We start from the raw sequence: 14,008 nt of genomic DNA on the forward strand, positions 1-14,008 counted from the left end.
AAGTTAATTAAATTTTGCAATAATCAAATACTGCATAATCAAGTTGTTAATATTTATTTTATAATTAGGATACATATCGACACGATCTGCTTATGTAAATAAGTGTATTAACTGTAAAAGTGTAGTGCTATTTAAAATTTTTATAACCCAGTTATTAATTAAATGAATAAAAGTTATCTAGATATTTTTAAATTATTATAAAATATAGATAATTATTAAAACAAATATAAAGAATAAAGATCTTTTTTCTTATTTTGCACTTGATTTATGTCTTTATGCCTTCTTGCACTATTTATTCAACTTTAACTAAAGATGCAATAAAGATCCTCATATCATTACATATTTTACAGTTACGAGTTGCAATTATTTGCGGCTTATCTTATTTTCAAAGATTAACTGCATATTTACTAACGTATAAATTAATTCGTATTTTTGTATATAATAATATAAATTTTATAAAAAGGCATTTTCAAAATTAGAGTAGATATTAACTCAGTGCATAAAAAAAAGGTTGATTCGATTTTATCTCAGATTGTAATTTTATGACTAATAACGAATTTAAAGAAAAGGCAAAAATTAAGTTTTTATTCTTGTTATATTTTTAAATAAAACAATCAATGAATAACCAATAAGAGCTCAAGATAATAGAAACAATCTTGTAATTTTATTAAACAAATTACATAAAACGAATCAAATTAAATCGGGAATGTTTTGATCTCACTTTAAATCTTTATTCGTACATATAAATAAGTATGTCGAAGCGAGAAAATAAATCGCAAAGACATACTTTAAATTAATAAACTCTTATATTTATAAATTAGCTGAAATTGCACAATAATAACAAAAATAATAACAAATAGATATTAAGAGACATAAAATAGGTAGAGAAAGGAAACAGAAATAGGAATGCAATAATCGCGCAAACAAGTCTTTTGAAAACATTGAGATATCTCAATGTCGGGTGCTAATCATTTTTTTTTTTTAATTTTTGTAATTTTTAATGGATGGTACCACAAACGAAATTATTGTTACTACAAACAACTACAAACGAAATACTAACGTTTTCTGTATAAAAAAATTAATCTTTTAGAGGTCAGATGTCAGGTTTATAAGTAGCGATGATAAAGCATCTAAAAACCATTTCAGAAAAGAACTTTTTTTGGACCCTTTCAGAGAGCTTCTGGAACGATCTATGGCGTGTATAGAATAGGGAAGGGATTAGTTAAAAACTGAAAAATAAATAGTGATATAAGTCAATATTTTAAAAATTTTGACTTATACCACTATGGCTTTTACCTCTTCATATGTATCTCAGAAACACGAAGATACGAAAAATATACTAAAATATTCTAAATCAATTATGAAATGCGTAAAAATATGGAAAAACTGCAAAAAGATATTACCATATATGGGACGCTATGCAGCATCCTACAAGGTTTAACATATCATTATATTCAGTTTCGTTGAAAATTTTATTAATAAACATCGAATGCAGGGTCAAAGCTCAATGGAGGCCTCATCGAAGGTGCCGATTAACGTGTCGTCGACAAACTCTAATACCTCTTCGGGCACCGGCAATGCGTCGTCGTCAGCTGACAGTGGTGACGTATACGAGTTCAAGAGCTCGAAAGAGCCGACGCCGGTGAGAGGTGCGAGCTCGTCTCCGAATCCGGACAAAGATAAGGATAGCAGCAAACCCTCGAATGGTCAGGGTACCCAAAGCAGTGGAGGTAATGCGTCTACCATCGGTAGCTCGTCGATATCTGTCACTGAAGCAACGATGGCACCATTAACTTCTTCCGACGACGCGTCATCCGTATTAACGTCTTCGCCATCATCGAAACGTATCTTCGAGGGCGACACTGTAGAAGAGCAGGACGAAGAAAATCGACGAAAAAAACGCAAGGATTCCGAGGGTGCGAAGGAGAGTATGAAAAATAACTCAACGGGAAGGCAGAGTGTTGGTAGAAGCGTTGCCAGTAGTGGAGAAAAGGTAAAAATCTATATTACTTGTCCGCCAATTATTTTATTAAATTATAATTATAATTTATAATACAATATATTAAATTATTATAAATATAATTAAATGTAGTAAAACTCCTGTGTTTAGTAGGCAAGGTACCTCCAATGTCCTAGTTCTTCACATATATTATGGAGGTTACGCTCCCTGAGTAACCTTCAAAAGGTTGCCGTCGCTCGTTGTTCATTAAAAAGTTATTAACGAAAAATGTAAGAATGCTATAGTGTACGATATGAATGAAAAGGATATACAAATGTTTCTGGATCCAAAAAATTAGCAGTATGATTAATTGTTCGATGTATGTAACTAATTTTTATTACATAAAGCATCATATGCACGCTAATTGTCTTTTCATGTGAACCGTATAAAGATGAACCTTGTTATAAAAAATTTATAAGTATGTTTGACTGAGAGTAACATTGGAAAACGTGGGCGGAGGAGGAGGTCTGTACCTCCACCCCGAAAAAACTTGACCTAACCCAAACTTAATCTTAATTTTAATTTAGAAATAGGTATGGATTAAGTCATTTTTTCTGGGATGAATACTCCGCCTTTCCCCCTGCCCACACGTTTTTTTCCAATGTTAGGAGAACTGTGCCTAATATCGCACCCTATTTTTTTAAACTAAAATTTAGATTTAAAAATCCTGTAAAAATATAACTAAACCGCATTATTTTATTCTAGGATTGTCTCAATGGCATAAATGTGTTCAATGTTTACTTTAACTATCTTTTCTAAAGGAGAACAAAAAATGTAGCATTTGACGTTATAGCAAAAAAGTGTTTTTAATATCGCACCCTTACACATCTTTATTAAAAATACAATTATGACACGCAATACATGCTAGAAATAGACAACTCGAAATAGGGCCCAAGGTTGGTAAAGGTATCCCCTTTTAATGATTAAGAAATCCGATAGGGTTTCATGGGCTTTAAAGTGGGGTGATGTGATCAGTATCCCGCCTGGCCGATTCCCGGAAAAAGATCCTGTTACTCATTGGACAGGAGAACAATGGAGCTTAAGGATATTCTAGAGACAGACCAGTTAGGAAAAATGGGCAGTATAAAAAATATTCCTAGACCGCAGAATTAGGAATGCCACATAAAGAAACATAACCGATTAAAGCATCACAACATAATATAATAGCGCGGACACAAGATAATAGGCACAGTTCCCTTACTCTCAATCATAATCTCAAGATACATGCAAAGATCAAACAAATTTAAATGTAGAATTTTACAATTACATTAAACTTATGTTTAAACAATTGCCGCCGTCTTTTTTATAAATACTCAAGATTTATCATTGTACAATTTGCATATGTAAATACCTTCTTGTGAACGTGGTGTCAGTAAATTACGTATACTATTTATTAAATTTATTTTGTTAATAACTTTTTAAACAGGAGTTTTACCATTAAATATAATTATAAATTGTAATTATAATTAAATTAAATATAATTATAATTATAATTATAATTAAAACTTTATATGATGATGTGTATATCTTACAATATTTAATTGCTTGTAGTGCATTAAATCTGGTAAGCAAATATCTGGAATGGCGTCTGGTAAAGGAAGTCAAAATACGAGCTGCAATGCAGACAGAAAGAGTCCCAATGCCTCTTCAATGGCTAGTAGTCCAAAACCTTCGAATACGTCTAGTTCATCAAACACGAAAACCGGTACCCCGGCGCCACCTGAATCTGACGGCGAAGAGGACCGATCGAAATGTTCCGATTCGAATTCTGCTCCTAAAGTACCGCCCTTGAAGATAGTTATTCCGCAGAGTACGGCATCAGAACAGGAGCAAGGCAATAGGAATGGTAAAAATATTGCAAATAGGAGTCATCAGTTGCCCTACGTAGTTGCTAGTTCAAATAGCAACGATTCGACCGAGAAAGATCAAAGCCAATCGACTAGCGGTACAACTAGTCCTACGGAAGGTAGTATCAGTACAAAAGGAGAAGATAAGAAAGACTTTAGTGGGACTTTACACGGAGAAGAAAGATCGACACATCATCAACGTGTATTGAGAAGTTCACACAGGTTAGAAAAAAAATTTGATCCGCCTGAGATCAAAGATTTCGATCCGCCTGTTCTGTTCGATTCCAAAATAAATTTTATTTATTTATAAATATATGATTTACAAAAAGACTTTTAATTTCTTACAACTTTTTTGTTGCTTATTAAATTTTATATTAGTTGATTTTTTTACTATGCTACATTGTACATTTGTAATATGAATGAGTTACTTTTTTAGTGATTTTAACAATTAATAATTTGAAATATGTATACCTATAAATTTTACTAATATCTGAAAACAACTTTGCAAAATTTTATTGTGTTTTTATATGAATTTCTCGCAGAATTTATAACTTTTCAATTTTTTACAAAAATTTACATTAAAAGATTACCTATATATTTTAATTCTATCTATTCTCAATGTTCTCAACTTACGAGAAAGAGTCTCCTTTTCTGACTTTGATTAAGCTTTGGATATATTGTAATATAGACCAAAATAAGAAACGTAAGACTCTTACACACGTTAATGAGATAAAATTTGAAGAAAATTGATTGTTATGTTTTTAAGGAGAATGGTTGCTCAAATCAAAATGATAAGAATAATTAGTTCAAATTTATGGAGGATATTCGTCTGTGGGAATATATCGTCCATGCTAAAGTTGAAGACAATTGTCCGCATAGTTGTCGAGTAATTAATTATTGAAGTTATACTCTTATACACGGGGACATAGCAATTCTTTTATTTATACAAACCTAAGCTATAAATCGAAAAAATCCTATGACAAGCACTAGATTATTGTATTGAGAGTGCAGTTGTAAAAAATTTCATGCAAATCAGTTCACTAGTCTCCGAGATATTTCTGGTACCGATTTTCAAAACATTGTTTTGGAAAAATAGCTGCTAGGAAAATAGTTAACTTCAATTTTTTATATTTTCGGGATATATTTTCAAAAGACTACTTTACAAGACATGTAGCTTCATTTTTTAATCAAACAATTATAATTGAGAATGCTTACAAATTAGAAACACAAACAATTTTGTAATAGAAATGTAAGAAACATATTTAGCTTTGCTCTCTAATTTTTAGTTTCCTTCTATCTATTATAATTTTATTTTATGTGATGTAATTTATTTTACTGAAAACAAATAAGCACATTTATTAAAAGTATAAAGAGTGCATTTGATTTTGATATGATACAACTGCTTCATTTCTTATATTTCTCAAGCTTTTATTCTTCTATTATTTTTTTGTTTGCCATATCTATGAGTGATAAGTAGAATGAGAAACCGAATGTGAAAGACAGAAAATATCACTCGTATCCTAATTAGGAAATTTCGCTTTTCAATAGCGCAATTAATTTTATTCTGTGTATGTATGTATGTATGCCATTAGAATAAAGAACGAATGAAATAAGAATAAGAAATTATAAGTTAAACATAAGGAATTAGGAAAGCAGAATTAATTGCGACAAGAAAAGAATGAGTTTATTATAGATTGAAGCATAGCTTCCTATATGCTGAAATTAATTCCTTATTCTTAATTCCTCATGTTTAATTATTCTTTACTCTCATTTATTGTGCATAATTTCTAAAAGTTGGAACTGAATAAGAGGATGTAGAATAGGGAATATCTACGATCTGGATAAATTAAGAAGAATAAGCTGATTGTATTCAATGAAGCTCAACGCAATCATTTTTCATATTTTTGTTTTGATAAGATACATTTGAGCGGCTTCTCGTTTATTTATTTATTAGTTTTTATTAAGTGTTAAGAGCAAAGTCATACATTAACTTGAAATACGAATATATATTAAAATAACAGAACGCAACAGAACGGCAAAGTCATGATTGTAAACAGTCTATTATCATAAATGGTATTACATATTCTTATAATTTATATTGTTATAGGACTGGTAACGGTAGTAACGGTTCCGCGGCGCCAAAAGAAGCTGTCCCTTCGTCAGGTAACGGAAACTATTCCACCTCGTCACCACTACCAGCTACTAATACTACTACAGATCGTTCGAATAATTCCTCGCCGCAACAAAGGCATCACTCGCCTACGCCAGAAACAGTGGGGTCCGACGTAAGTAAGACCACTTCGTCGGAATCCGCAAGTACAGGAGCTGTCTCGAAATGTAACACAGCCATGGAGAAATCGGACAAAAATACAGACGCTGTTGCGAAAAATCAAAAAGATAGTAGTATAGAAAATTTGGAAAATATCTCGGCGACCAGTTCCTCGGCGATGTCTAACGTTGGTACACCGGCACCGCCTGTCGAGCTTCATCCTAGAAAGAGAAAAATGAAACCTAGTAAAGAAGCACAACAGGCCGCAGCTACGGCTGCCGCTAATGAAGCAGCTGAGGCTACTAGTACGGGACCAGAAATTCATCCACACGATCAACCAATTACCAATTGTTATCAGCTATTTCTCAACATTAGAAAACAGGCAAAGTATCTCTTGACTTTCCAATACTGCATGGAATTTTTTTTAACCCTTGGCTGGCGATGGCTGGATTGCTTAAACCCAATGAATATTTGTTAGTTTTTGAAAATTACTTGTACATTTTTTTTATATTGTGTAAAAAAAAACCTAAAACTAGAACTGCTGCTTTTTACTGCTGCTTTATATGCTAACTTTTTGATTATCCAAGAGAACAAAGTACAGATCAAGAATGATCCAGCCACAGTTTTTCAAAGGATATGTCTTCCAAGGGTTAAACGATTTAAAACATCCACCTGTATATCAGAGTTTTTAATGGCCACATAGTGCTGGAAGCATTTATGCTGATCAATACATATATATATATATATATATGTATATTGATGTGTAGAGAGTTTCAGTATTAATACAGTTCAGTGGTCTCCAGTCCAAGAAAAATGACGCTGCTTCAAATTCACACTTGACTATGCATACTTGGAATGAAAATATTTTCTATCTTTTACTCACATTTTTATTAAATTGACTGTCGGAATTTTATTTTACACTTGTACATCAAAATGGATTATGAAATCAATTAGAATATGAGTGTAAATAAAGAAAAGGAAAATAAAAAATGCAACATATAAATTTTTAATATCCTTTACAGATCGAGAGAAGACGAAAGAGCTTATTCCCAGTTCAACCAAAACCTCCTCAAGGTTTTAAGGATTACTTGATGAATCGCTGTACATATGTGTTAGCTGGCAATGCAAAAGAACCGAATGTTAATCCACCTGTTGGTTTGCACGGAGCTATAAAGGATTTATATATTGAACAAGAAAAAGAACGATATCGTCTCAGGATGCAACATGTGGTTGAAAAAGAGAAATTGGTTCTGTCGGTGGAACAGGAGATTCTTAGAGTTCACGGTAGAGCGGCCAGAGCACTCGCTAATCAATCTCTTCCCTTTTCCGTTTGTACGATTCTCAAGGACGAAGAGGTGTATAACGTCATTACCCCGGAACAAGAAGAAAAAGACAGAAATGCAAGGAGTAGATATAACGGTAGATTGTTCTTAAGTTGGCTTCAAGATGTGGACGATAAATGGGAAAAAATAAAGGTAAAGATATAATTATACATATATAAAATATTACTTCTATTGCATGTACTTTTTCACTGCACTTTTGCACTGTTTTTTTTTCTTTTCCAAAAAAGCTATTTTATCCCCTAAATATGCAATTCGGTATGTATAAAAAATATATATCTTTTATTTTGATCTAGAATACAACATATTAAAAACTTATCAAAATTGGGGGGAGATACTTCCGTGTTAATAGGACAACTGTTCAATAAATAAAGTTTCCTAAATTTGATTCAATCCAGTCTCTCGCTCGATAATTCGTTCATTTAAACATGGATATATATTTTACTAATCACACCTAAATATTACATGTACACATAATATTATATTTAATTTTCATTATTGAAATTAAACTAACAATATTATCCTAAAATCCATTTACTTATGTGATTTTCTATGTCAATCTAAAACAACATAATATATTTACTTCAAATTCGTACTTTTAATTTTTGATTAAAATATTTTAGTCCTTTAATTCATAATATTTTACCTATTATAATTTTTATTATATCTAATGGTTAATTTCAGGAAGGTATGCTATTGAGACACCATAATGAGGCAGAGTCTTTACATGCTGTTCAACGAATGCATTGGGAATGGAAACTGAAAGAATTAGGACTTTGTGAATCCAAAACGACACCTCAGATAGAAGACGTTCATGTTCCAATGGTGCATGTTTCAGACGATTTTGATTTGTTACCAGCTTAGTGTAAAATATCCGTATATTTCTTTTTTGGTACACACAGTTTTTCTCATGTCTTCGAGATAACGAGGACGATGGCTTTAATCTGTGATCTCTATCAATATATGCACTATTATTATGTCATTGCAAATTCATATCGTAAGCGAATATCACAGCGACGCAACAAACTGCAAAGAAATTTTACAAACATACATTGTATTTCAATTTTGCAATTAAAAAAAATCCAAAAATAAAAGTATGGACTATTAGATTATGAAACTATCGTTACATCAAGATTTCGACTGTATACTGAAAAAGGGCGTCTGAAGCGTCTAAATTTGAAATAGGAATGAAATAGGATTGAAAGTTTTATTAGACAGCGATAGTCTTGTATTTGCAGTTATTTAACTTTTGTATAAGTGAAATTAGATTACACTATGGAAGGACGTTTAGGAGAGAAAATACTTTTTTCATTTTATATAGTTGAGATAAATCCAAGTAAATCGATTCACTTGTACGAATAAAATACAAAAATATATCCATGTGTGCCTTGAATTTTCATTGAATTAGGTGTCAACATTTCATCGAAATACTAATAAATTCAAATTTAATGGCTAAGTTCTTAGCAAAGTGTCTTTGCTATATGCTTTGAAGGGTGAAAATGACAGTGAATGTTACTTCAGTATTGTAAAATAAAAGGTAATTATGTTGATGTCGACAATATTTCTAAGCATAATTCAACTAAAGCACAACTATTTAACTAGCAGTATCTAGCACTACAGTGGTATAATCGTACCAGTTTCCTGGTATGTTAGAAATAATGTTGGAATAAATTGGACGAGATTTTCATACTAAAAAAAATGATTTTGTTATCTAATTTATTTCAATATTTGAAAAATTACTAAGAAACTGGTATATAAAGAATTTTTCATTTAGTAATAAGTCAACTCAACTTTGCTTTAAATTGAAAGATAGAGAGAAGAGGAAGATAAACCTACAATCAGATTATTAAATTATATATACAATTATATATAAATAATATCTCCACTGTTTATAATAATAAATTATTTTGTTTTTTGCCCATATACTCAAAAATTAATCGCTTAAATTAAAAGTTTAAAGCATCCTACAAATTTTAGATAAAACCATGATTCCTTACGGAATAATTATTTTATTGAAATCAATAATAAACATACACTATTTAAATAAAATTTATGATTAAAACAACACAAATTTCATACATTTACAATGTTCATAAGTAAAGTGGAATAAACTTTCTTTTTGCAAAGGAATTCTTTCTTTAATTTAGTACATACATTTGACACAATTTTGGCTTTTTTTTTATTAATTTTAGTATAGTGTCTATTCTGATATTGTTTTTTATTATAGAATTTTCTAAAGGTCTTTAGAAATAAAACACTTTTTAGGTACCGTTAGGAACAGAAAAGTTGTCCGGTTGAGTTTCGGAACGCATCCTATTTGGAAGTGGATGAGCACTAATACACACAGCTTGCGCAGTGATTCATTATAAGAGCAGACAAGATGTTAAATATATTGAAATGTTAAAAGAATTGGTAATTGTTGACATGGTAGCTGGATATTAAATATAAATAGGATGCGTTCTGAAACTCAACCGAACAACCTTTCTGTCCCAACTCTACAGCTTTTTATGTCGAGCTCTTTTCATAACAGCTCGATTAAATTTGAATCTTTTGCGATTGAGAAAACCAATCCATATTTTACAAAATTTCTTCGCTTTTCTTTATTTCCAGGTACTTGTTGCGAAAGTTGAAAGTATGTTTTGGATTATTATTCATTTGTATTATAAACTCCACCTATTAATTACTTCTCTGAAAGAATGAGACCCTAAGTTACAACTATAAGCTCACAAGGCTAATTGTAAATTATAAGCTGTATAATTTACGTGTAAATTCAAACCTGCTCATATATTCCTTTATCTCACTCTTTTATTATTACATAGTGAACGTTGTTATTTGATCCAAGTAGATAAAAAAGGAAACGAATGCAATGCAATCATCTAGGTAACAATTGTTACTTTTATTACTAATTGCATTACTACCTTCTTGTTATTAATCTCTTTTATTATATATTTTCATTCTTTTCTATCACCTTCTTACTTCTGCATTTAGACCATTGCGTTTTCTGTGTTTACCTTTTTATTTGTATTATACCTATAGCGAATATATTGCAGTAAATTGCGAATTGGAAAGCTGTTCGCGTGATGTAACAAGTTAAACTTCTTTTGAACTGAAGGTGCATCTTATTTTTGTGCCTATCCTCGCATTTGTTTGTTTGTTTTGTCAAACAAACTCCTCAAAATAATCTCTACTTTTATTTCTTTGTAGCTTTAACAATATAAAATTAAAAGTACGACTGAAAAAGTATCCCATTGATCTTTCGTGAAATGTGATTTTAAATAAAGAATCTTCTGAGTATTAGTTTTGTGTCTTTTTAGTTTGTGCATATGAGTATGCGTGCATACGTGCGTATGTCAAAGATGTTTCATTATTATTGATTTATTTTTCGTTCATTATTAGAACCTACTTCAAAGATGAATTAGCATCGAAAAGAAATCAAAGTACATAATATATGATACACATATGATCCATTTAAATTTATTATATTTACTATGATTACAAATCGTGATAAATTGGTATGTAATATAAAACTAATTTTACCATGTCTTGAGCTAGTATAATCCAAATTTTGAGTTTAAATTTATTTATTTATACAGTTATTTGAAAAAGTAACTGTTTCTAGAACACCCAAAACAAAATATAGAAATATGGCTTCATAATATATAACGTGGTAATTAAGTTCCAATAAAATGTCATGTAGCGCGAAACTTATATGGCACTTTGTAAGAACTAAATCAATAGCAGAAAAGATTCATTTTTAAAAAATGTTGAAAAATTAAAACCAACAAAGTGTACGTGTGTAACAGAGTTTTCCTTTTATCGCATCAAACATACAAATATTACGTTATATGAGAATTACTGCAATTCTTTAACTGTGTTAGAGTTTGCATTGTGTAAGTGCTTTGTTTTACAAGGATTTTTGCTATCGTTATCATATTAGAGTGGAACTGTATCGTATTATACGAAGTATGCTAGTATTCGTCAACGTATTTTAGAGGAGTGTGAACAATAAAATTTGAAAGAAACAATATTCAAAGATTCAATTAAATTTTCGTAAGATTAAAAAATTTTTTATTAGATACGCTCTACTGCGGTGCACTTGCCATTTTAAATACTTAAACACAAAAATAACTCGGAAATTATCTCAACCAAGTCATATATATATATATACATATATATATATATATATATATATATATATATATATATATATATATATATATATATATAAGATGTAAATATTTTGTAAAATATAATAATTAATAGCGCTTTGTAAGGATACACGTATAACATTTTTCATGTAAGAAGAAATCTAAGGAATAAATAAGGTATGCCTTGATGTTGTCTTGTAATTACTTTTTATTTTCATCCTCTTTATAGTTGACATCCACTGTGACTGTTCGATTAAGACCATTGTTTAATTTAAAATCTACTGGCTTATCATATCCCATTATACGAATATAATGACTAGAATCATGGAAAAACTTCTGTTCTAAAAATAAAGGGATGTTCTTTATAACGCAATTTGTAAACATCCCAGTTACATCAGGTACTATTACATCCTTAGGTGTAAACGTGATCTGAAATAGTTCATCATTTAGAATATATATATATATATATATATATATATATATATATATAGAGAGAGAGAGAGAGAGAGAGAGAGAGAGAGAGAGAGAGAGAGAGAGAGAGAGAGAGAGAGAGAGAGAAATATACATTATATAGAAATATAAATACTATATAAAATTTATAAATACCTCCTTTGTCCGAGCAAATAAATTATAAGTATTTGCAATGTATACATCTTTCTTTGCATCATAGTACAAGTGCGTTACATATTTTTTCGTAATTACATGTATTAATAGAGGGGTAGTTATAGCAAAAAATCCAATACATGCAAATATTCCTAAAACAACTCCTATATTATCATTCTCCACAGCTTTCGAGTAAAGAAATGGCTGTACCATTAAGCTACTACAGGAGGTTAGTAATGAAAAAAGCTTGAGAGCTTTAATTTGTCTTGTTAAAGGTCCATAATAAATTTCTACAGCTTTCTCATAATCTTGAGAGAAGGAATTTACATTGTGAATAAACTTTACATTACGTCCTGCGGAACATCTCTACAAAATTTAAATTTCTATTAATATCATAAAATTAATATCATATCAATCATTGTAATTTATTTTAATAATAATCTGTTTAAATAACACAGATTTATTCTAACCTCAAAATTGTAGCCGTTATGTGTGATACAAGTCAGACAGCATTTCAAATTATCGAAATTCTTAAAGAAAAGTCTCTTTTGATGAAATGCATAAGCTCGTAACATAAGTGTCATATTTAATAATATTTATAAGTAATAGTTTGCAACTTTTATGACACCGCAATCATTAATCAACTCGTATTAAAGGCTCCCGCACAATGAAAAATAGGTTGAGTAAAATATGTATGTACATACATACATACATGGTGGAAGGCGGAAGCACAATGGGCGCGTTCAGCAGACCAAGCCGCTCAGTAGCAGTCGAACGTGATTGGCTCTTACTTTTAGAACCAACCAATCAACGCAGAGTGTTGATAAGACGAACTCAACAGTTGTGTCTGCTGAACACGGCCATTAGGCTGAGTTTCCACTGAGCGCGTCACGCGTCGCGTCGTCTCTAAACATCCCGTCACAAATAATGTAATAAAATAAGATGTATTGATTGGTTGCGACGAATGACGCGACGCGTGACGCGCTCATGCTGCGTTCCCACTATACGCGTCGCGCGTCGCGTCGTCTGTCGTTAACCAATCTAATGCTGGGTCTACAATGCAAGTCGCAAAGTCGTGAGTCGCAAGAATTGACCAATCACAGTCGATTATTCTCCTCAAATTCGACTGTGATTGGTCAATTCTTGCGACTCACGACTTTGCGACCCAATGCATTGTAGACCCAGCATAAACATCCCGTCACAAGTAATGGGCGCGTTCAGCAGACACAACTGTTGAGTTCGTCTTATCAACACTCTGCGTTGATTAGTTGGTTCTAAAAGTAAGAGCCAATCACGTTCGACTGCTACTGAGCGGCTTGGTCTGCTGAACGCGACCAATGTAATAAAATGGGATGTTTTTTGATTGGTTAACGACCATGTATGTAGGAATATCTGGATGGAGCGTTAAGCCTTGTGTACACGATACTAGAAATCGGTCCGAGTTTCGATTTAAGCCAATCAACTTGCAGCTCTTACAGAAAAGCAGCAGTTTCATTGGCTTAAACCGAAACTTGGACCGATTTCTAGTATCGTGTACACAAGGCTTAAGAGAGGGGTAGTGAAGCCGGAGACGTGGGACGAAAATTGCCAACCAAGATGGCGGCGACGGGTGACGAAACGAGCAAGATGGTATTCATACTCATTTTATATTTAAGATTATCTTAAGTTAAAATGCTGTACGGATCATTTCAGGTGGCTACGGAGTATCTAAAGATAAACTTAAGATGATCTTAAATATAAGTTCTAACTATGAATAGGACTTTGAATGCTTTCTTACCGAAAAACAAAATAATCAATAATAA

At 31.4% G+C, this 14,008-nt stretch overlaps 2 protein-coding genes across 9 annotated transcripts in view; one reads left to right on the forward strand and one right to left on the reverse strand.

Annotated features, from left to right (window-relative positions):
• LOC139775423 (uncharacterized) overlaps positions 1–8,831 on the forward strand; it is a 52,682-nt gene extending 43,851 nt beyond the window's left edge. For all 8 annotated transcript variants that reach the window (XM_071711377.1, XM_071711370.1, XM_071711371.1 and 5 more), the window contains 5 exons: positions 1,496–1,993; positions 3,551–4,068; positions 5,954–6,497; positions 7,138–7,590; positions 8,140–8,831. In XM_071711377.1, coding sequence (XP_071567478.1) covers positions 1,496–1,993; positions 3,551–4,068; positions 5,954–6,497; positions 7,138–7,590; positions 8,140–8,319 — 2,193 coding nt within the window. In that variant the 3' untranslated portion in view covers positions 8,320–8,831. The remainder of the gene's footprint in view (positions 1–1,495; positions 1,994–3,550; positions 4,069–5,953; positions 6,498–7,137; positions 7,591–8,139) is intronic.
• A 2,962-nt stretch (positions 8,832–11,793) lies between these two features.
• Positions 11,794–12,893, reverse strand: LOC139775426 (transmembrane protein 70 homolog, mitochondrial). Its single transcript, XM_071711381.1, has 3 exons — positions 12,677–12,893; positions 12,210–12,572; positions 11,794–12,032 (listed from the first exon to the last, which is right to left on the reverse strand). Exons 1-3 carry the CDS (start codon positions 12,788–12,790, stop codon positions 11,805–11,807), a joined length of 705 nt encoding a protein of 234 aa, XP_071567482.1. The 5' UTR covers positions 12,791–12,893; the 3' UTR covers positions 11,794–11,804.
• Between the last annotated feature and the right edge of the window lie 1,115 nt (positions 12,894–14,008).

This window comes from Temnothorax nylanderi, unplaced genomic scaffold (genome assembly GCF_030848795.1).
Source record: "Temnothorax nylanderi isolate EJ_2023f unplaced genomic scaffold, tnyl_v1.0 TNYL_tig0098_pilon, whole genome shotgun sequence".
In the NCBI taxonomy this organism is placed as follows: domain Eukaryota; kingdom Metazoa; phylum Arthropoda; class Insecta; order Hymenoptera; family Formicidae; genus Temnothorax; species Temnothorax nylanderi.